The following is a 25,125-nucleotide window of genomic DNA, read 5'->3' on the forward strand; positions in this document are numbered from 1 at the left end:
ATGACTTCCTTCCCACTGATTCTACTGCTAAATTCCTTAAGCAAAACTCTAAGTGTATAATGCTATGTGACTATACAGTGAAGTCCAACTTAAAACAAACCAAACACCCTATAATAAAGGAAATGAAGGGGAAAAGAAGAAAAAAAATTATGCCCCACGAGGAAAGCAATGCATTTTGACTAAAAGCAATCATTTCATACTGTATTTGGCTTTGCTTTAATGTCATATTATACTATCCAAAAGGGTGGTCTAAAATTTTAAAACAAAACCAACACCATTCACTTTGGATATCACCTATTACAAGAATATTTTCATGCTATTTTTTATGGTTATTCATACTAAAGAGGAAACTTTTATATGATTTCCATGAATGGAATTGCATAGCTACTATCAAATGCTTTGTTTTAAAAAAAGTCTGTATATGACAGTCTCCTAGACATATCTAGCAGCAAATATACAAGCACTTATCATCTACATCAATTTAAGTCTTAAAGAAATGATATGAAAAACTGATACTGGTCCTTATCAAAATGCTTTGATTGTTGACCCCATATTAATTTTCACCTAAAACCAGCTCTCATTTTAAATCAAGGAAATGCTGACTTCCTTTGTAGTGATACCTCATCATGTCGATGCTGCCTCTCAAAAGATGTCAGATCATAACAATTATTGTTAAGTAAAGTTGAAACTTCACATTTGAGTTTTATGTCAAAATGATTTATGCTCTGTATTTCAGTCATCTTTGGAAGTTTAGCCAGTCAGCATCACTTCCTGATTTTAAGACTCTGAAATAATCATCCACTCAGACATTGACACACATAATGCGTTTTTGATGGGATGCTGTATCAGATAGCTATGAGGTAGGTCTGCTTTGAAGTTTGTACTGAACTGCTGCAAAAAAAAACCCAGAAAACCTCCTTAACTCATAAGCCAGGTTTTATCTATCTTCTTTAAAGAGAGACTTGAACAAATAAATTTCTAGAAAGAGAGGCCCATGAAATGTCAACTGGGATCATTATCTTAGCAAGTTTGTCACTGATACACAAGCAAGTATGTAACATACTTGAAGTCTTTTTCAAGTGGTTAAGAACAACCCTGTTCCTCCAAGACAGAGGTTCTTACCGGCAATGGACACAAGCTGCATCAAGAATATTAGGAAACTGGATATAAAATACAGCTCAGAGAGGCTACCCATGGAGATATTCAAAACTTGATTGTACATGACGTTAACAACCTGACCTAATGTCAGAGTCTGACCTGCTCTGAGCAGGGGATTGTACCAAATGACTTCCTGAGGTCTCGGCCAGCTTCGATTATTTTATGATTCTATGCTCCTCCGAGGGCTAACTCCTTTTTAGTTTAATAAAAACTTCCTGATCTTCCAAATCCTTTTCAGTTTTGCTAAAATTTCATGGTTTGTGATGGTCTAGAAATAAGTGTTTTGCTGAAAAGATCTATATACTCAAAACAAGTATCTACCCTCATGCACATTTAAAAAATACAATTATTTCCCCCCCCCCCCAAAAAAAAAAGAGATTTATTTATTCATTTATTTATTACCTTTCTGAGGTAGTTTGGGAAGAACTCTTGGACCAAGTGCAGTCTTTGCAGTTCCAGTGCTAAAAATCAATAGATGTGAATTAGTGCTTACAATTGTTACACTTATTCTTTCCCTTTTTACTTCCCCACGGCCATAATTTAGAAAAATCCACATTTATAGTGCTTATTTTGTATAATCAAATTTTCACCTTGCCTGTGGATTAATCCTGAAACTCAAAGCACTATTAAGAACAGACTGCTTTCTTCAAAGAGAGAAAAAGACATGTAAAGCCCATGCAAAGCTTTAATGCTACAGTGCAGATTTATCCTATGGACCACTCTATGTGCAAAAACACTCTGAAAATGGATGAAACTGAAAGAGAACTCAGCTGAGAGATCCTGAACTTTTAAAGGAAACTTTGGTCTTTAAACATTAAAGTAACTATACTGAATCACTCAGAATATAACCTGTCCTTTACGTCTGCAGCTTGAAGTTTCTAGGATTAAGCCTATGCCTTGTCACCCACTGCATGAGTACAGTATTGTATTACACACACTGCAACTGCCTTAGAAGACAAAGCCTCTGCTCCTCCAATGAAAATACTGATTATTGTGGGCAGACAACATACCTTAGTGTTTCTGTCAACCTGCGTTATAGCTGTGCTAGCTACTTGTAGTGGTAGGCAACAGCACATGCAAGATGGCTGGGAGTAATTTAATTATAGCACAGAAATCTGAGAGATAGTCACATCTTGCCAAGCATTCCACCTATGCTTTCTTTTGTAGATTTGATTTTTTTTCCTTCAAATTAATACCAGGCTGGCTCAAATTTTCAAACATGGTTTCTGAGGGTAACACTTATTATAAATTTGATCAAAAAGCCAAAATCCTTCCACCAAACGCATACCTGAGTCACTTTTCTATAAATGGAGTATCGGACCTCCCCCCCCCCCCCCCCCCCCCAGATTTCTGTGCATATTTTTTTTTATAATTTTTAGAATCATTCTTGCACAGAAGAGACTAAAACTCAGTGATGAAGTTTGTAGGAAGAACACATCTTGACAAACACCTTGAAACGTTCTGGTGAAAATGAATTTTCCTTTGGTCAATTTACGTATTCCTGAGAAGTGCACTTTTATGCATTAACAACAGACACCGATATTTCCATAGTTAGCTGTCAACAGCTACGTCACACTATGTCAAGGGTTGCTTGTCTCGAGGCACAGTCTAAACTGTCTTAGGTCATGAAATTCAAAAAGGCTTTGAAATATCATTTATTAATACATATAAATGGCTGTGATGCATTACGCTTACTGTACTGAATGAGGAAAAGGCTCCACAGGAGTTCTGCCTGTTTTATTTCATTTTAAAACAAGCAACAAGTTAGAAAGAATTCTGATCTTTGAGGAAATAAGCTGCTCATTGAACAGCAGATTCTGCTAAAAATTGGAAGTGTTTCACCCCTGATCCAAATACAAGTTATGCCTGTTTGCTCAGACTACCAATCTTATAAGATAATTTGCTTCCTTAACTCAATTTAATTCTAAACTACCATCTGGTTTGGCACCAGCTAAACTCTGTCATGAAAGGGGAAAATGATCTCACTGGTTGTTCTGCTTTTGTGAAGCTATAATTCAGACAAGATTTGCATTGCTGGATTCCAGCCTCCTTAAATTTATGCTAGTGGAAGTCCAAGTCCTTAATGTTTCAAGGCTCTTTTAGCACAAGGTGATAATAAAGGGATTATGAGCTCTGCTTTTTCATGAGATATTTAGGTTTATTTCAAGCACCTCACTAGAAAAAGTTACAAAGAAGAAAACAAATTGATTTAAGGCATTAAAAAAAAAATCAGTATCGCCTCAAAATAATTAACTCAAAACAATGAGGAAAAAGAGACAAACGAGTCAGGAACTTGCTAGAATATGTTCAACAGAGCAGAAAGTTTTCTGCTTCATCAACAACCCTGGTTCTAGTATTATTTACCCCTGAATGTTTTACTTTGAAATAAGTATGAATAAACACTTTCAGCTTAATTTTCTAGGTTTGTTTTAAAGACAAAACATATCTTAACGCAAAACTGCAAGAGCAGCCAAACTCGATCTTGCTTCTATAAATAATTACCTACGCCCTTCCAGTCTAATGACATGAAGCACAAGTCTCACACCTTCACCCTCACGTCATGAATATCAAGTATGGCACCAGCTCCTTATGCTGTAGACCAGCACTTATTTTCCTCTGAACACCATATACCACCTAAAAGGATTCATCATATAAAGAAACTCAGCTCTGATACCAAGAACAAATCCACTGCCTGTCCTGATAGAGCAGATCAGACAGACCAGGGACCGCCCAGTGGCTATACTGACAAGTCTACTGTGATTTGTTTGACATCACATCTCTGCCTCTGGTCACGGCCTGATCACATACACATACACTTGTGGTGAGCCAAGGACTCCCTCAGGCTGCCTGAGGCACACGCTGATTGGAACTGCCATATATTGTACGTAAGGACAACACAGATAAAGGAGTAGCAAACACCGAGCAACAGGAGTAGATGGCGATCCCTTCTTCTCCAGCTATTGAAGAAGATGTGTGTAACGCACTGACCTGACGTACTACGAGCTAAAAGCAGTTTGCATTACTACAAACTGTGTGTCAGCACGTATGCCTAGCGGACTCAGACACAGCTCATCTGAAAGACTGAGACAGGTCCTCTCTCTTAGGGAGCTACTTCTACACCAACCTATACCAAGAGTGACACCATGAAGTGTTTTGTTTTTCTACAGCAATAGGCATGACACCTCAACACCACGAAGCAGATAAAATGAAGTGTCAGGAAATAGGAAGATAAGATTTGTCTTTCTGGACTGCAGTTGAAGACAACATACTCTAGCCCAGAAGGCACTTCTGTATGAGCGATGGATGGATACTGGTACAAGTGGTTTTGTCCATCCCATTCAAAGGATGAACTGTGTCTGCATAGTTATGAACAAAGCATAGGAAGCTCAGTGAAGCTAAAGTATGCGTGTGGTCATAAGACATGCAAAACACTAATGAAGTACCATAGCTGGGGTTCTACCTCATATAAAAGGCTAATTTTTCTCATTTACAAGTTAGATGTATTTAGATAAATTTTCGTCTTCAACTTTATAGACACAGATTTGATTTTACCTTGACTGCTGAGACATCCCCTCAAACTTGTTTGCAGCCTTAGTTGAAGGTGGGCCCAAATCATTACCTGAGGTGAAAGAATAATTTTTTAAAAATTAACATTAAGATAACTGAAATGTATCAATAGAGGGTGTAATTTAAAACAAAGTCATAGCCTTCCAAGTATGCTCTACAGAACATGTCTAAATATTTTAAAGACCATCCTTTATTAATAAACTTTGTAAACCGAGAAAGCTACAGGGACCATAACAACAATCTAAACTGACCTGCCATATAACACACTTTAGAAACAAATCACTCGAAGCTGACATCTGCTGGCAAGGAAAAGACTGAATTATGTTGTTGAGTTACTACTATACAGTGTGTGTGTGTGTATATAAATATATATATATATTTTTTTTTTTTTTGCCTCAATACAGTTTTTCAATTTTCTCTGAAACGGAAGGAGATACTGCAAACCAATATCCAAATAAATTTATGGCAGATGTTTAAGTTTTGCTTTATAAGGCACATCTTCCTAAAACCACATAAGTTTGGTTTTATTCACAAAATACCAAATTTCTAAGGATTGGTATTTTATTCTACAGAGTCATTAAATCAGAAAAAGGCTACAATTTAAGTCAATACGTTACCATAACTTGAATTAACTTCCTGACAAAGGGAAGGTCCTAGGTATACTCAGCTCTGTCAAGAAGTAGCAAAAGCCCAAACCACGTGCTTCTGAACTCTTTCAGTAGAAAACATCTCCTTCATTAATCACCACCATTCCCAAGGTACAGTTACAGTACCTATCTTGTTTTAGTGCCTTCATCATACCCCCTTCCCTCTTCCGTAACAGCATGTCTAAACAATCTTAGAACCAGCTTCAAAAAATTAAATCTATTTCCCAGAAGCAAAATTTACCAAGAAGCAAAGCACAATATTTCCTATGCAAAAGCCAGATGCATCTCCCTGGGTACCATTCTTAGGGCATCAGAGTCTAAATAAAATAATGGTGGCAAAAATTTAATATTTAGGTAAGAATTAGCTTTTCCCTACTCGTATTATGTGTTCCAGTTTGGAAACCAGCTAGTACAAGGTGTTTCTCCACTGAGATCTACTTTGTCATACATGGGTAGTCACCCAGATCTGTTCAGTTAGGGTTTGTTTTTTGGGTAGTGTCAGAGAAGGAGCAAAAAATTATAGGAACTGTGATAAGATTGCAGCCAATCCTATGTCATAATTAGATCTTAAGGTGGAATTTTCAAAAACAGTTAACATTCCCTTAACTCTCATGAATTTCAATTGCTGCAGAGAGGCTAATACTGAGTCTTGTTAAAAAAAAAATCTGTTTATATTAAAAATGGAAAAGTAACAAGTTTTAAAACAAGAACAAACACTAACTCCTTCACGTAGGGGTCCTATGGATAAAGCAAGGAAAAATCTCTCATGGTTGCTATAGAAAAACAAAATAATCTAAATGACACTTAAAACATCTTTGAATAGTAACTTAATTTGGTAGGACATAACTTAAGGATTGTTCTACTTGAACCCTCAATTAACGTACAGGTGAGAAAAATGCTGAAATGCAAAATAGCAGGAAAAATGACAACACAGAGAGAAGCTTCTGAAAGGTAAAGCGGTGAACTTCTGACAAAGCTCTTGAACAAAGACCACAGCAAAGGCAGATAGGAGAAACTCCCTCTTTAAAAAAAAAAAAAAAAAAAAAAAAAAAAAAAACTTTTCTATACTCAACACTTAATACTTAAAATCCTAAGCAATTTTTGTACAGTTCTCATCTAAGAAAAGGGGGAGAAAAGGCCTCTCCTTCCATCCATAGAAATGTACTCTGCGCAGTATGGCAGACAGTTCTTTTCTCTGACTCTGCTTTGAAAAGCTATTCTACTACTTCAAACTTTTTCGACTTCAACTCCACACCTACATCTTCCCATATTTTCTGAGATTTTGTTCCTCTCTCAACTGGTATATTTTTAAGAAAAAATGGTACTAACTTAACATCTGCTCTCATCACAATTTTCATTCTACACGTGTTATATTCCACCAGTGTTGTACTAAACAGCGTTATAGTATATGGTATTTTAGGTGCTGGTTTGGACTAGAAGATGTTTTAATTTTAAAGCCCAAGCTCCTCAGAACGTTTTCACTACCTCTGAAATAGTATAGGGCTGTTAGAACAGGCAGAATAGGCAACATATTTTCCACATCACAAACTCTGAAAAAGCAGAGAAATGCAAAGATTGACGTTACTTTTATTCGTTAAGAAAGAGGCTTTACTTTTCATTAGACTTGCTACTTTTCTTCATATTAAATCCTCGACTAAATCACATATATACTATACATGAGCAACACATTTAACTCAAGTTTTTTCCAGATAAAATGGTGCTTTTAGGCTTGCTGGAGATTTTGTGTTCATATTAGGATACAAAGGATACTCAGAGAACTGAGTAGTATTTGGATGACCCCCTTACATAAGTATTGGATTGCAGCTCAAAAGTTAATAGGATTTAAGGAAATCTCACCAGCTATACTAAAATTATAGAAAATTACATGGGCCTGTGATTTATAGCCACAGGGAAAAACTGACTGCACAGAGAAATCTTTATTAAAAAGAGAACGAATTTGAACAGACAGGAAAATACTTTTTAGAAAGTGTCCCCCAGAAAATTTTTTTTTTTTTTTTTTAATTTATCCTGCTGGTAGAAGGATGCAAACCAAGTCTTTGTATACGTACAGACAACATCACAAAACCTGAAAACATATTAAGACAACACATCCCAACCAGCTAGGTATGAACACTTTGCAGGAGAGATTTGGCACATAGCCCCAGGAAACACGTTACTCTGCCTTCAGGAGAACTGCACAGATTTATTGCAGTGTGTCTGCCCCAAATCAGGGTCCATCCAGCCAAATTAGCTGGTGAGAAGAGGAGCAGGCTAAGGAAGTAGATGCAGAGTAGCTGCAGCAGAGGAGGGGGACATGGTAAAGGCAGCCTAGGAGGCTGGGGAGGAGAGAGGAGGCAAAGGAGGTTGAACTGGGCCCCGGGGAAACCTGGAATATCACCAATTTTCCCCAGCGAGACTCAGACACAGAAGGCTGGAAGCTACGGAGACGGAAGACACAACTGCGGACCCATCTGAGCTGACACTGCATCGAGCTGCAACCACTGGAAAGCAAGCACTAGGCAAAAGCAACCACAGGTTATAGATCACCCGTCGTAAAGGCTTTCCCCTGCCCTTTCACTTTGCGTTTCAAAAGACTCACCCCAAGGAATTGGGCCCTTACTCTGGGGTCCGTGAGGTAGTGGGCTTGGTGGGTCAGAGAGGGTTCGTTTGTGTCCGGGGGGCGGGGGAGGTGGCCTCTTCTTGGACAGAGTGGAGCTGCCACTAGAGGTTGGGGTGCTTAGAGGGAGGGTTGAAGGTGGGCCTGCAAAACAACAGACAGTCGTCTTACACGTGCACGCGCATAAACGTCAAAGCAGCACTGCAAAATTCACAGTCAGACCACAGTAAAGTGCAGCAAAAGACTAAACCAAAGGACAAGCCATGCCGAAACACTGTTTAGATTGAACGAGACATTCACCATGTTTCTAACCAGTCTAACCGAGGAATAGAAGCAACCTGATGAGAAAATGACACACACGGATTTGTTTAAAAATACAGGATTAGTCACTCCAGGATTTTTGATTTTAGGCATTGTTACAACAAAGTACACAAAATCTTAATATTAAGTAATATTTAACATTTGGGTTTAAGACTGATTGACACCAGAATGAAATAACTTTCTAGATGCTCTCTTGTGTAGTCAGGGTTTTTTGCTCCAGAGCATCCTGTATTAATTCTGGTAAAACAAGTAAATAAATAAATGAAATCCATCTTCAAACTTTCTTCAAAACTTGAAAATGGGATTCTAAGCTTAACACATTTTTCTATAGTTATTTTCCTTTTTTTTCCTCCCCTGTGGCTTAAGCATAGAAAAACACACATTTTTAGAATACGACAAATTATTGTTTGCAGGGCATATAAAACAAACATCAGAAAATCCCTTTCTAAGGCTGAGATTAGCTATATTATGGTAGCATTGCTTATTACAGCTTCCGTAGTCAGCCCTATCCTACCCCCAACACCCTGTATTTCCCCTTACAATGATGTTGGCATAGATATTGTTCAACAGGATATGGGAATAGATACAGATTAAAAAATAACCTAGGAAGTAGAGGAGTGGTTCCCCCGATCCACTTCACCATTCACCTTCATAAATGCTTGAATGAGCTCAAGGAAGCAAGCAGTGCAGGGCACAAAAATGCAGTGTGAAAGGAAGACTGATTAAGCCAACTTTCATTACTGCCAAAAAAATTGCTGAAACATTTATCTAAGTTGGTTCTATGTTAATTTAGAATAGCTTTACATGTGTTTTTTTTTTCCACCTTATCAAAATAGTAATGCTTTACACCAGTCCATGATCCTGCAGCAAGTCTTGCATGTTCGACAGCTTTGCCATCACAGACTGGATAAATGCAGATGTCTGACCATATAGTTCTGAAAGCAAAATTTAGTTGTAGCTGAAAGTTCAGGTCTAACCATCTAATATTTTAAAATGCTACAAAATCTACTTACTTATTCCTGAAAACATAACTTATTTGAACTGTATTTGAGACAAAATTTTCATTTTGTTAATTGGCATGTACCCTAACTTGCACACAGAACTAAAGCTGCCTCTTTAGAAAGACTTATTTCCAATCTCTGTAGTAAAAGTGAAAATTACCAAAGTTCCTTCCCAAATTACTACATTTCATAAAAGTATTAAAATCAGTGCAGAACAATCTTTCCACTGGTGACCTCCTCCTTTCTTCATAACCCCCAGAGCATGATTAATAAAACTGCCCATAACAAGTTAGTGGTCCAATCTATTCTCTTCCAGATTCAAGACTGGAAGGCTTCTCATTGCGCAGGTGAGTATCTTGACCACAACACCAGCAGGTATTTGGGGCCTGGCCTTTCATTCATTGCTTACTACCGTGAATAAAAATTCTTCTCTATTTAATTTACTCCTAAGCTCACAAGGCCATTAATTGACAAGCAGTGAAATGTTAGTGCAAATTAACAAGACTGTTCTCCAATTTTTATCCTTTCTTATTTTCATTTCTGCTTTGAGCTTCAGTTATTTAAGAAAGTAAGGTAATTTAAACCATATTTTGAAACTAGTTTCTGTCAGCAAAAACAAATAACATTTTCTTATGCTAAATCTTGACTGAGGATCCCCTAGACTACTGCACGTTAGAAGTCCTCTAGTTTGCTTAAATGCTTATTATTAAGCAAAGCTGTTCTATAAACCATAAGTAACTCCAAGCATATCTAGGAGTGTTGGGGTTGAAAGGAAAACTAAATAACCAGCATTAACAGCAATATTATTTTTAAAGCATATAGACAACATACATAGTATGACAGCAGAAAAATGCTATGCTGAAATCTCCAATTGGAGTGACATACTCCCAAAATGTCTGCAAGTGGGAACTGCTAACACTTCAAAAGCTTCCATCCTACTACCACCTAGTGTCCTACTATTTGAACTACACTATATCCTTATTCCAGACTAAAAAGAGGTTGGTTCTTCCCCCACCCTGCAAAATCAAAAATAGCTCAAACTTCACTTAAAAAGTGAGGAAATATATTGAAAGAGCATTATACACTTATTGCAAAAATACAGCTTCAGAAATGAAGCGACTACAATTTGAGCTTCATATTGTCAATAAAATGAAGAAATCTTCCCCACACAAGTAAGATTTAGTATGTGATTAGATACAAATATTTTCTATTTCACACTACTAGTATGTCTATAGATATCAGAAAAGTTTAAAAATGTTATCACATCACAGCTTTCAAAAGTTCATATGGTACCAAGCAATTTTAGGGAAAAGGTGTTAATAACTGCATCTTTTCAGACTTCTAGCATACGTTACTGTATTAGTTTCATAGCTGGGTAAATGGACCAAATAAATATGAATTTAGGACTCATACTAATGATTAGACGGCTGGCGGGAATGCTTATAAAATAACGTATTTTCAAATAAACAGTAAACAAGGGAAAACTTCAAACCACTTTTCAGAAAAATGTACAAAATCGCATCACATTTTGAATAAAGCCAACATGAAAAACACTCTGGAATCTAAAATAATTTACAGAAACAGGTGATGAAATAATACAAAGGTCTGATGACACATTAAGTGTGCATAAAATTATCAAATACTTTATATGTTACATGCAATATATGTAATATTATAATATGCATACATTCTCATAACACTGTTACACAATATTTTTTTTAACTGTACAAGGCAAGGTAGATATTTCTAAGTACTAATCAGAGAGCAGTTAATCTTCTGAATCAAAGATACTTTGTGATTCTAACCAGGGAGCAAATAAGCCAACCATTTCTTCTCTATGATGACTTCTCACATAGTTGTGAAGTTCACATTTCATGAAGAGTGCTTTCCCACGCAAGACAAAAAATCAGCAGCTTGACCTAGGATCTTTTTATTCTGTTCCCTTTGGGCTCTCTTTTCTTCAGTTAGCTGGGTAGTAGTTGCTTTCAACACAAGCTGTTCTCATCTTTTATCTCTTTTTCCTATCACGTGTGTCATGCTTTCATATGCAAATAGACTCAGACTTAGTATATTAAGGTAAATAACAGGAAGAAGTCTGCAATTAATAGTGCGTTGCCCTTCAGCTTTTGTGGAGTTAGTATAGTATCTATTAATTTGTGCTCTAGTGACAACATGCAAAGCTGTTACCATCCACTCAAGAAATGGTGTTTTGATAGTGTATAAACCTCACATTCACATTTATATTTTACCACTTAATGAGAGATATGGAAGAACCAGTATTCCAGTTAATGGTAGAACAGGTACTGCAAAGGAAAGTAAGTTTGTATTAAAAATGGTATTTTCATTAAAAAACATTGTTAACCTTATTTTTCAAGTTCTTATGAGTGACAATTTCTGCACAGATATTACTAAAAGCCTTCTTCAGTTTGTCTTACTTTAGATCATATATCTTTATTACTGAAAGTAAGACCATTATTAAAGAAACAATGATCACAGTTACTCTAAACAACAAAGATAAGAACATAAATTGATTCAAAAACAACATCTGAAGTACATTCTTTAATTAACACTAAAAAAAAAGCCAAAACTTATATTCAACAATTTTTGGGGTGCTGTACAAACGTAACTACGTGGAAATAAATGGCTGTCAATTAGCCTTCCCTTCCTATTAGAGTACTAAGAGATAACTACATTTTATTTAACCAAAACATATAACACATTTGTAAGCATATTTAAAAAAAATAAGTCTACAAGCACGTGAAAGAGCAAGCTGCAGTATTACATCCTGACAGCACTCAAATCAAACAGGAGAAACTGAGTGACCTCAAAGACTGAAGTAACAGAAATGGGATGGAATACAACAGTATTATGGATAAAATTAACTTCTAGACCAAGGGAAGATTTGTATTATAGCCTGGTGCCTCATCGGTTGAAAACGGTAGTAGAGACTATCTGTATAATGACTGTATGCCATAGTACAATGCAACCACAGAAAAAATAACCAGGACAAAAAGATGTTCTGACATAGTATTTCCAGCAGAAGCAGGAAGGTTTTAATGCTGCTCCTGCAAGACCCTGCCTAGAACAGTGCACGCAGCTCCAGTCACCCATGTTTAAGAAAATGGATTTAAACAGCAAAGGTGCAGAGAAGGGGCTACTAGAATGAAAGGACAACTGGGATGATAGGAGAATGAAAAAATATTCGAAGAGGTGAAAGATGCTTGGTTTGTTTAGTTTAACAAAACAGAGGCCTGTATGACTGCTCTCCAGGTACTGTGTCGATATAAGCACCGATCAAAGAGAAAAATTATTGAAGCTAGATAATAATGTTGGTACATAAAGTAAATTTACTGGATTTCTAAGATGTCTAACGCTGTAAGCAAGGCAGTGAACTTTTAGAAGTTATTAACAAATGCAAATTAACTAATTTGTTTAAAAATGAGCTTGATGAGGTAAAGAAGTAGATTATGTAACATAGGATTCGCAATAGCAACGGCCTGGTATTGCAAAGGTGGTGTCTTCTGGTTTTACATACCTAATGTCAGAGTTGTAGAAGTGTGTGTAAAATCTGCAAACTTACCTGTATTTGAGCTCCAAGGTTAACTCTGTGACATAACACTGACCCCCTACCCTCCATGCTCATTTCTTTTGTGATGGATATAGGCAGAACCACTGGAGACCAACTAGCTTTCAGCTAAAATTATGGAAAGCTGGTTTAGATTTACCTAACACTTCTACAAAACTAGGAACAGTAGTTAGCAATATTGCCCTCACTGTGGGTTTGCAGTTAAGCTTGTGCAAACTTTTATTCAAGCTACTGTGCCTAGTCATACAACCACTTCACTACTACAACACAAGTAAGTTGAACCTGAATAAAGTTAGATAAACTACTAGACATGCTGTGGTGGTTTATAAAGCTATTACACTCTGCTTTTCATTCTGCCTATTAGGATTAACAAAAACTATAGCAGAGACGGTGGAAAGTAACATGTACCCACATATGAGCTGTGTTAGTGAAGAATACGTTGGCTAAGACAGTATTCGTGATCAGTTTAGGATTACTGAGACTGCACAGAAACAGCCAACGTGCAGGCACATCTGTTACGCTACTGCTGCAAGGAACCTTCACTTCCAGACTGACAGTAGATAGTTAAGGACTATCAATAACCTGAAAAAAAATTCACCACAGCTCTCTGCTTTCTGAATGTAAATAAAACCAGAAGTAATCTCACTCCAGCACTTTTTTTGAAATGTTATCCAACTAGTAAATCTGGACTTCCATTAACATGATGTATGACAGAACTTACGAATTCCAGGATTTGCACGTTCCAACAATTATAAATCCACCCATACAATTTTAACAATGAATCAAACTAATTCTTAGACACCAAATCCACTAAAAGCCACGGGCAAGAGGGGTATTCATTACTTAAATTGCTTTAAACTTACCTTCTCTCCCCAATACAAAGCTCAGACTCGGTGGCTTCCACTCCACTGTGACATCTCAGCAAACACCATGGAACCTTGCTACCAAGGAACTTCACTGGCGAATAAAGCCAGCTTACAGAGGGCTAAAGGGAGGCGTTTTTGTTTAAATATACAGCATGATTTGGAAAAGATTTATTATCTGTATGTCCAAAAGGATATAAACATTATGAAACTTTTAAAACCTCTGCTTCTTTCTAAAATAAGGATCCCACCAGCTATCCCCCCCTACAGACTGACTCTGTGCTCTACCAGGGTCCTATGGGATCTGTTGGGGTCTCACAGCAGAGCAGGGGCAAAGATCAGATTACACTCTGGGAGAGAAGATAAGTTTAAATTTGGTTACGGATTGAATGCTCCTCTTACTCTTGCTCTTTAGGAAACTTAGTACAAAATATAATCATATGTTTTCAGATTGTCTTATATCAAATAGCACTCAAAAGGTACTTGTCTAACAAAAAAAGAATTTGATAAGCCGCCTTGTATGTTAACTTTGACATAGGCATATGCTCTATTACTAATAATCAAGAGAGCAGACCAAATGTGTAAGTTTTTTTTTTCCCCCTAAAGAAACAGAATAATTTCAGACCGTTTCAAAATTAACATCTGCCACCAGTGTCCTATGGAAGGGGGCAGGGCTGCTTCTTGTTCTTTTAAACACCGGGGGGGGGGGGGGGGGGGGGGAAGAGGTGACAGGGTGTAGCACCATTTATAACCAACCACAAAAGCATCTATACTGACAACCATAGTGACTGTTACATACTCATGACTGTTCTTAGCATTTGCTACTTTGTCCCGTGGTCCTTTTGAGGATGTTAAACTATTCCTGTAATCACAGATGGTATAGATCTGCATATAATGGATGTTTCTAAAACTGATTAAATACTTGGCAATGTCACTGAACAGAAATCAACCCAAAATACAGCATCACTAGCAGACAGTAAAATTTTGGCATTTTTGAAGCAGGGAAACCTCGTCACTTAAAGTTAACAGTTAGTTCCATTCAACCTCTCACTCAGACTTGTACTGTGACTGACATTTTCCACTCTGACGTAGTGGTTACATTACTATTATCACTAGAAGGCAACGTTTCTCCATGCTTTGTGATATCATCTTAATTATACTGTTGCAATATAAATAAGGATTTCTTTTTCTTAATCCTTGAAATGAAAACACAAAATTATTCAACGTGTCATTTCTTTCAAAGTAGCTTCAGTGTTCTATTGATTCACTCATCTGGAAAACAATTTGCAGAAACACCTAGGCAAATGCTTAGCATATCCAAAACCTGAACACATACTTCAATGAAACATATATGCAAATATTCCCCTTTCTGAAGAAAGGCAGTTTTCTGAATAACTGTGTATGAGAACTACAATATATAATGACAAAGAAATTTTCTTCTTAATCCACTGAAAGCTGACAGCATACTGAATACTGTAGACATGGATATGAGATACAAGCTCCTTAACCTTGTTAAGAAAACAAGCTTCATGTTTAGTTCCCAACTCTTGCAACTCTTACATGACCAAAAAAGAAAGTTACCCTAGGTTAGACTGAACATGTAAACCAGTATTCTGTTTCTGACGATAATCAATTAGTAGGTGATAGTTAAACAGAGCATGAGTATAAAAACACGAAATAAAAGGGGGGGAGGCAAGGAAAAGGTTAGAATCTTCTAGAACCAACAGGAAAGTCAATATGGCATAGTCACAACTAGTACAAATGAGTTTCCAGTGAAAGCAATATAAAAAACCCTCAGATTATCAAGTCTCAGATGAAAAAATGTATATATCCTTGAAAAACTGCTTATTCTCTTAACAGGCAACAAGCCTGTTTTAAAATAAAAACAGAGGCCAGGGACTGTAAAGTTGCCATACATGACTAAGATCAATGGTGGAACAGTAGTTCTTAAGTATAGCATTTAAATCATGTAACAGCAGACATCTGATGTCAGCAGACTCTATACTGTCCCTTTTTATCTTTCATATTTTACTGAGAGCTTTTCTTTGAAAACAAAGTTAATTAGAAGTTGAAGAAACAAAGTACAAAATTACAGCGGTGTTAACAAAAGAGAGCAGAGCAGGCATAACCACTGAAGCCTTGAACTACTTTGTAGCCTTCATCACAACTAAAGTTTTCTCTAGAAAGCCTACTTAGAAGTAGAAACACAGTTTGACTATTTCTAAATTAAATTAGTAAAAAAGGGGAAAATTCAAGGATTTTTTTTGTTCTAAGACTAGACTTCCACAAATTATGGTAAAGTTACAGGTTTTGTTCAGTATGTCCTCTAAACTTGAGGTTTATAGCTATCTAGGTTACAGAATCCTTACCCACTAAGACTGTAACAGTAAACCTCTTATGAAAATAAGTTCTCTGCCCTTTCAAATGCTACCACCAACAGTGTCACTACTATTAATCACAGAAGAAAAAGCATCTCATCCATCTGGACTGAATGTAGGTAGCAAAAATAATCCAACTGTGGCATAAGCCTTCCTTATGGAAAACGCTACATGCAAAATGATTGTTTCACTCGAGACCGGGTGCCTTTTAATGCAGATCTTCAGTCTGTAAGTGACTTGTTAACCATTTGGCAATTGGCTTGGTACTTCCTCTGCAGTTCTTTACACCTTGCTCCCACCACCTTCCCTCAAAGTGGAAGGGGCATCTGGATGCACTGAGAAGAAGAAACTTCAACACCAACATGCCTAACTCTTCACAGGTCATTCTGGTATTCTTCTTTTTTCCACACAGCCTGACTGCAAGGAGAAGGAGTCTTCTTGCACCTCCTTTCCTTCAAAGCTTTGTTTCTTTGCCTTCTCTGCCAGACCCTACATAGTACCTCATCCTACAGTACTACCCACTAGCAACTTTTTTTATTTAAACACTTGTATTATATATGCTTCTGCAAGATATTAACAGAATTTCTATAGAAAATGAATCAGCTTTTATTTAGCAGTTACATTTTTTTACCCATTCATGAACATTTTTATGAATATGAATCCACTAAAGTTTTTCTTTTGACTTTTGAGAACATGCATTGAACCATATTAAAACATTAGCACAATGAGAAATGAGAAAAAAAAACATATTATACCTTAAAGCAGATACATTATACTTTTTCCAGAAAAGACAGCTGTGGAAAAAACACTGTTTTGCAAGAGTAGTTTGAGAACAGTCTTACCTTTGCCAGCATTTCTAGGAGGGAGAGGAGGCGCATCTGCAGTTGGAGAGGTGGGTGAATCTGTGCTTGTGGAAGCAAAAATCTGGTTGGTGAAAGCTCCATAGGAGAGTCTTTGCTTGTCTCTAGGAGTGCTAAATCCAGGAAGACTCATTTTGTCTTGGGGAGAAATACTAGAAGAGTGACAAAAACTTTGGGGTCTTGGAGATCTTTCTTTTTTTATAGGACTAGGCTGTGAATAAATTGAAAAATATATTATACAGCTGTCTACATATTTAATATAATTAACATGTTTGGGAAAGAATATAATAGAACATATTCTAGTAGACAGGAGCATAACTTTTTTCTTTATTGGATAAATAAGCTCACACTCTCTCAGACATCCAACCTGAAAGACGCTGTCCTCTGTAACCGAAAATTAAAGATGGTATCATCAATGAATCAACATGTACACAAAGCTAGATTTATCTTTAAAGCAGTAGATACATAATATTATATATAATATACTATAATATTATAGTATCTTATATTATTATATATTATTATATATTATATTATATACTTATTATTATATAATAGTATACCAAATAATGTACTAAAAAAGCCTAGTAATTTTTTTTAGGATGCAAGAGTAACCTTCAGTTCAAACAGCACTTTAATCAGTTATCCTCAAAGATCAAATATATGACCCCGTTGATACACATTAAAAATGAAAGAACTACTACTTTGACACATTGGGTTTATTTGCTTACTGCACTAGCAATACGTTCAGTGGTACGGCTGTTCTTTTAAAGGTACATAATTATTTTTGCAGAAATTTTGCACAGCAATCATTAATAGCGGTACAGGTCTTTTGACTGCACAGGCAGTCATTAATGGCTGTATATACTGCTCCATGATCTGCTTCATTGCAGCTCTGGTTCAGGCAGGCTTACCATAGCATTAGCCACTCTCATGCAGCTCCTTGCAGAGATATTTATTTTGCTCAGTACTGCACTTAAAGATATGCAGATTATTTGGGTGCCTGAATTATCCAGTCTCAAGTGTTACAGCAGGTGAAAAAGTGATCACATTTCTTTCTAGAGCACACATATAAAATAGGGAAGGTGTATCTCCATTTTACTGCAGAAACTAAGCAGAATAATTAACTGACTTGCTAAAGTAGGACACTGACCCTAAGTTTTCCATGTGTTAAGGTGGCAATTATCCCATGCCCTCAAGTCAGGTCTTTTCCTTACTCCTTTTTACCAGGAATAAACTACACAGCTCATTTTTTTTTTGAAAAATACACAGAGTTACTGATTCAACAACTAGCTTTTAATTAAATTTGTGGAAGAACTAAGGATGAAAGCTGTAGATTTCTTCCAGCTAGAAATTTACAACCCAAAATTGGTAGGGGAGAAAACGACACAGAGAAAATAAATCTATATTTAGTTATTTACATTAAATCGTGTGTCTTCTCAAAGCAAAACTTCTAAAACTCTAGTCTAAAATAACTAGGTTGACAAAGTATATTTAAAAAGCACTTTGGCAATTCTTTAATAAAGGCTTTAAAATCAGCATTTTTTTCAAGGTCTGCTAGAAAAAAGTAAGTTGAAAGGGGTCTCAATAATTTCCATTCACTTCCATAGGACAGAAACTCTGACACCTTTCCACAAAGCCATATCGGTAATTCATACCTTATCATCTAAGTCATCATCACTTTCATCAATTTCTTCCTGACGAAGATTCCACTCGTACTCCACATGGACGTGAGGATTTAGCTTTCCTGCCTTGGCTTGAGAAAGCTGAAAAAAATAACAACTCTTACTAAACATTTTCTGTTCCCTCAGCGTCCACACATTTAATTTTGTCATAACCAGCAATGAATAGAAATATTTACAATTTTAAAACTTGACCAGATCGTCAACACTTTCAGGTCCATCAGACAAACCACCTTCTTTTTCTTAGTTTAAGATTTTATTTAGGGTATATAAGAATAAAGGCCAAAAAGAATATTTTTTGCACAGAATTAGATAAACAGGCTTTTTTTTTTTTGCTTTTTTTTTTTTTTTTTGAAGTACTGAATTATCTAAATGGGTAATTTTTGATGTTCATTTCATCACAGAATTATTGGCAAAATTTATTTATAAATTTGGGGATATATGACTGTTACCCCCCAAAATCACAATTCTTGTGTTGCAATCAATAAAGGAACTGATCCTTTATTTAAATATTTAAGTGTTTCTTCTCTCCCTACCACTGGATCAGGCTAATATGATGCACAGAATTCCTCTAAATTGCCAGTCTGCATAATGTATTCACATTCTTTAAAAAACTACTACTTCTGCAACCATCAGCAAAAACAGAAAACTGCAGTTCATTAATTCTCGGAAGTAACAAGTTCTCCATTTCAATACTCAGAACTCCCATCATTCTTTTTGCCTGCACATCCTTTAAAACATAGTCTCTTTGGTAATAGTTGATTCAGGAGAACCTGTAACCAGACAAGATCATTCCTAAATAAGATTTGGGAGCGATAAGAAAGTATTTTCATCCTTCTGTATAAGTATTAATGCACCTAATTTAGTTGAAATTGAATGGAATTATACAGTTAAGACTAAGTTATAAAACCGAAATCAGCTCAGTACATCTATTACACTGCAAGCATTTAGATGTTTATTTTCTACATTTTTGTGTCCATGGTATACCATATCCATTTATATTTCTTTTAGTCTTACCTCATCTCACTGCTACTTTTAAGAAAAATACAAAAATATTTTCTTCAAAAATGAAAAGATTTAGAAAAGGCATAAAACACTCTGTTATAGTTAACTGAAAATCCAAGTGAGAGGTATTCACAGAATTTCAATTACAGTAACTGAAATGATTAATTGCTAGATAAGCTCACTGACAGCATCCAAGTTTTTTTGTTTGTTTGTTCTTAAACACAATCAACTGGTCCACACTAATGGCAGGCATTACTTAATGAAGTATATATTGCAAAGAAAAAAGTAATCTATTCCAATTGTGTGTTGTATAGAAGTTGTTCTTCAGCTGATAGAGTACTCAAAACCCTGGAAAAAGTACTAGCACTGCAGACATGGAAGCAATGAAGTCAGTGAGAGTACAACCTTATCAACCATAGCATAATGTTGACTTGCATCTCCTGAAATAAAGAAAATAATTCTGAATTTTGAAGGAAAATATCTCTTGATAGTGCAATATTTAATTATTACATGTCAAGAACTTTCAGTTGCTAAATAAAAGATACTAAAATTACCAGCTGCAGAGAAAGAGTACATCTCCTTCTCCTTGGATTGTCAAAATGAGGGGGAAAGAGTTCTGAGAAACAGAATCAAGTTGCAAGTCACTACTGTTTTGTAGATTCCTCTGAGTTTGTCCTGTACATGAAACAGTACAGCTTAAGCTTTTTAATTCCTTGATGGTAGTTGCCTACTAAATGCATGTTGGTCAAGCATCTTAGAGGGCTAAGGACAAACAAGCTTGCTGCTCTAATGCAGAATCCCTATTCTTGGTTTAGTGCTTCAGTAGCATACCTGGGAAAAACCCTTAGTTCTGATATCCTTATTTCTTAAACTCCGGTAAGTTTCTGTCTCTCAAGACCACTCATACATTCTGGAGATTCCAGAAAGTTTTGCCCTGACTACGATCAAAGGAGAGGAAAAACTCCCAAAGATGGTAGTGTTTAACATTTTTGCTACCTCAGCTTCCAGACATTACACTTCAGTTTGTTCACTATACTTTCTCTTCTTTCTTCTTTAAGGAGGTTTAATTTTGTTTCAATTCTCCTTGTCAAGAGACTTTCAGGACCTCTGAACTGTCTGACTGTCCCATTAAACAAGCTGGAAAAAACCAAAACAGGAAAAGCCAAGCAAAGATCCAGACCTGAAAGCTTTTGATAGACTGAATATTTTGGGAGTTGATTTGTGCTTGTGACAAAAATGTCTGTAAGCAGAGCTTTTGAGTTAAAGAAACTGCATTAGTCTAGGACACTGAACAACTGATCTTCAGACAAATACCTGACCCCTAAAACTTATGGACTGCAAATAGGCTGGTTAAAACAGCTAAGTATTTCTAGTAGGAAATAAACTCTTTCTCATGCGATTATAAAGAAAATGACAACGGTGTATCAAAGTTTAAAAAAAAAAAAATCTATGGTAGGGCCTTTAGACCAGCCGACAGCCAGTCAAGAGCGATACCAAGTGTGAGATGTAGCAGTAAAGAATACTCTACATAGATCATATCTTTAACGAAGTACGCTTCCTTCCTTTTATTTCCTTCCTTACCAGTTCTTCACACTGGACAGCTTTCAGTCTTTTTGCTGTGTCCAGAGCCGTCTCTCCAGCTTGGTTTACTACAAAATTAATAAAAACACAGTAATTCTTTGAGATGTCTAAAGAATCATTAAGTTTCGGTATTTTTAGCAGAGTAACTTCTAAAAGTGATTAAAAATGTCTATTTACTCTATAGCAGCTGCAGCTCTTAAGATTCCACTCTAAGTGCTCATGCACTTCATGTATCATCAGGCTCTTTCTGAACAGCAGCATGTGTTGAGACAGTCCCCATATCCCTCCTAACCATCCTAGCAGAGAATATAAAGAAACGTAGTCATTTCAGCCTCTGCTCAACTCCTTTGCCAATAAAACTCTTAAACGAATAAGCAGAAAAAGCAAGCAGACGCAGCAAGCTAGCTCAGAAGAGAAAACTATTCTACGATTAAAAGAAAAAAAATGCAAATATTGACCCAAGCACTTTTTACTCTGACTGACTACATAGCTGTCTGAAGCCTGAATCAGAAGACAGAAGTCCTATTCTAAGACAGCACTGGAACAGGAATTACTTACAGGCTTGCTAGCTGGTTTTTTTCCTTCTTCTTCTTTCTGAAGGCTATAAAATCCTTTAGATTTTAAAATAATGCCCAAACAGACGATATCCGAGCCCTCTAGAAAGTTCCCCAATGCAACGTCTAATATGATCCTTCCTAGATATTCATTAGCAACTCTTAAAAAAATTCCCCCTAAAATTTTTTGTGGACAAATTCTAGGTAAAGATTATTCTTACACTGTTCCTGCAAATACCATGGAGCTGGACCAGAGTATGCTCTACCCCTTCTCCAGGTTGCAAAGTTTTCCTCTGACTAGACACTGAAAACAGTCAAATTAAGCTGAGGTTTCACAAGCAGCCACATCTGTTCAATATTATATATAAAACACCTCTAGAAAATATAAAAGAGCCACCTAAAAAGGCCACTTTCAATATCTGTCATTCAAAGAGGCTTCTTTGAATCTAAAGTAATGAAGATCTCTGGAAGAAGGAGGGCTCCTTATGGAAAGACATAACTGAGGATCAGAACTTCTAATATGAGGAGTAATGTAAATATATTATTTCTTAATTCAAGTTAAAACAGAGATTGCTTAAGAGACTACATAAATTCCATACTTTTAGTCTGTAAGTATAAAAATGATGATTTGAGGCCTAAAGATACGCATCTCCTATGTGAAATCTCAAGAAAGAAACAGTGGCCCAAGAAGGTAAGATCCCTCTTACAGCAGCTACCTAGTAGAGGGTTCAAAAGAAGGACCAGTGGATGTGCTTGCGCTTGTTCAATTAATTTTCTTATTAAGTAGGGGAATATGTGTTAAAAAAATAAAATAAAAGTCGCATCAAATTCTTTGACCTATGATAGTGTTACAACATCCTAGTGTCCTAAGGATGTATGAAAAAGCCAAGGAAACCAATGATTTCTACCACTGAGTTATGAACCTAATCTTATGCAACAGTTTGTAGACTGGGGAGGTGGAGGAAGAGGATGGAAACGAGGAGAAAGGGAGAAGTAAAAGTCCATACTCTTCAATTTGCACACAACTGTTTAGAAAGCTTCCTTCCCATAGCAACAACTGGGAGAATCCATATCTTTATACAGATAAGCATATGACAGGTAGCTCCTGAGCCTGACGAGCTGGAGTTCAAGGGACACATTCCTAACTGTTTTGATGTGGCAGGAAAGCAGGAAGTCTAGTTAATTATAGATTACAAAAAATGTGAACAAACAGTTTATAGAGACGGCAATTTTAATGAAGGGAAAATAACTGATGCAGATACAGCAAGTGATGTATCTCACACGCAGACAGCAAACAGAAGAAAAGTAGCTGAGAAAGCCAGTCCCTTCCCCTGTCAACTACAGTCGTGGCTAGGGCATGCTGGGTGAAGCCACAATGCCAACTAACATTAATATTAAGGAGAGAATTAACTCTTGTGTACACAAAGCTCACATGCATCTAGAGTGGAATTAATGTGAGCAGTCACTTGAAGCATTATAATGTAGAAACATTAGGTGAATTTTACAATAAAAGAACAAACCCGAAGTTCAGATTAGTTAAAATATGCCAGAAATAAAATACTACAGAAAACCAGGAAGTATTAGAAGTGTTTCATATTAAAAGACGGTAGTGACAAAAATTTTCTAAGAATTTAACTTCTTAACTGAATGCTTCCTATAGGCTTGTTAGTGGGAAATTCAGACCATCTTTCTAACACACAGTTTCTAAAACACAGCTTTTGTTTTTCCTGAGAAATACACTTAACCCAATGGGACATAAATAACAATGGTTAACAAAAATTATAAGAAATTTTAGAAAATCTTTATTTCCCAGTATTAAATAACGAGCTTACCCAGATCAACAGTTGGCTTCCCCCTCAAAAGCAATTTCAAACACTCAGGCTTATTATACATACTGCAGTAGTGTAGAACTGTATTACCCAATGCTGTTTGCTTATCCAGGTTTCCACTAAACACAAAGGAAAGAAAAACAACCAAGAAAAGTATTGTATGTTGTGCTATTCACTCCAGATCATTCTAGATCTAGCATCCCTACCATTAATAAATATTTATGGTAACACATAAATACCATACTGCACCAATATAAAGTAGGAAGTTAATGAATTTCAATTAAACAGTGTATCTATTTCTTCTGAAGACCATCAGGAATTACAGCTCCAAGTGTATTGCTGGAAATCCCCGAGCAGTGGTTGAAAACAACTGAGCATCTACGGATGTTCATTCAAAAGAATTAACTCAGATTTAGACCTAATCCTTTGTAAGGCCATTCCAGTTGACTTCTACCTGCCATTCAGAATATTCACGGAAAACGTTCTTTTCTTTATCAAACATGCTAAATTAGTCAAATAAAAATATCTGAAAAATCATTTTGACACAGTTAGAATCCAAATAGGATAAAAAAACTTGCACATGCGAGGAACTATGAAGAGGGGTACTGCAAGGATGCACAAAAGGTGATTGCAAGAAGGAATATAAGGCTATACACTGAGTTAGGAAAAGATGGGCTGTGCGCATGGGATCACAGGGCTTTTAAAAAACATACTCCTAAGTTTTCAACTCCTAAAACAAGGATCTCTTTAAAAGTTGCTGATTTGTATCTAGATCAATATAACACATTTATATAAATGAAATGCTCAGGAAGTGACAGTTATTTTTTCCAATCGGTATTATTCATATTGAACACTAAGCATATATAAAATGCAGACACCATTTTGTTGTAAATGTACTTTTAAATTTGAGATTGAGACAAATATAAATAAAAAAGTCTGTTTGAAGAAACTATAGAATGTCATAAATAAATAAAATCATTTTTTAAAATTATACAATTTTTGAAATCTTTAATAATGCTCAAAATCATAACTTGGGCTTCTAAAACATTTTTCGAATGGTTATCTCAAACAGCTTCCAAATATTACTAGCTTAATTCTTACAACACCCTTAAAATAGTCAGCAGTCCATTTAACAAGAGGAAGTAGCAGCAGAATAAAGGTTCGGTGACTTGAAGGTTACGCAGCAAGTCTGCAGAGCCCTAGGAACAGCATCAGGAACATGGGTTCCAAGTCTGTGCTGGAACCGCAAGACCAAACTTCCTCTGTAACACTGCTTATATACCGTGCTCCATGAACTATCAGAAAGGGGAAAGGAAAAACAAGTATTCACTGACTGCATATCAATAGCAGGCATGATTTCACATGCTCAGAGTGAGAGAAAGAAGGGGGGGGGAACTCCTCAAACCAAAGGTCCTCCCCCTGCTCAGGCTGGTTGGGATGAGTCTTCTGGGTTTCTCCTGACCTCTTCTCTGTTAA

At 36.3% G+C, this 25,125-nt stretch overlaps 1 protein-coding gene across 5 annotated transcripts in view; it reads right to left on the reverse strand.

Annotated features, from left to right (window-relative positions):
- ASAP1 (ArfGAP with SH3 domain, ankyrin repeat and PH domain 1) overlaps nucleotides 1–25,125 on the reverse strand; it is a 151,980-nt gene that overhangs the window by 9,336 nt on the left and 117,519 nt on the right. For 3 of the 5 annotated variants that reach the window (XM_064507871.1, XM_064507874.1, XM_064507875.1), the window contains 8 exons: nucleotides 23,653–23,768; nucleotides 21,267–21,334; nucleotides 18,657–18,764; nucleotides 16,981–17,209; nucleotides 11,561–11,614; nucleotides 7,972–8,133; nucleotides 4,711–4,777; nucleotides 1,561–1,619 (listed from right to left, as the gene is read on the reverse strand). In XM_064507871.1, coding sequence (XP_064363941.1) covers nucleotides 1,561–1,619; nucleotides 4,711–4,777; nucleotides 7,972–8,133; nucleotides 11,561–11,614; nucleotides 16,981–17,209; nucleotides 18,657–18,764; nucleotides 21,267–21,334; nucleotides 23,653–23,768 — 863 coding nt within the window. The remainder of the gene's footprint in view (nucleotides 1–1,560; nucleotides 1,620–4,710; nucleotides 4,778–7,971; nucleotides 8,134–11,560; nucleotides 11,615–16,980; nucleotides 17,210–18,656; nucleotides 18,765–21,266; nucleotides 21,335–23,652; nucleotides 23,769–25,125) is intronic. The other 2 variants (XM_064507872.1, XM_064507873.1) reach the window with 2 other exon arrangements.

This window comes from Dromaius novaehollandiae, chromosome 2 (genome assembly GCF_036370855.1).
Source record: "Dromaius novaehollandiae isolate bDroNov1 chromosome 2, bDroNov1.hap1, whole genome shotgun sequence".
Classification (NCBI taxonomy): Eukaryota; Metazoa; Chordata; class Aves; order Casuariiformes; family Dromaiidae; genus Dromaius; species Dromaius novaehollandiae.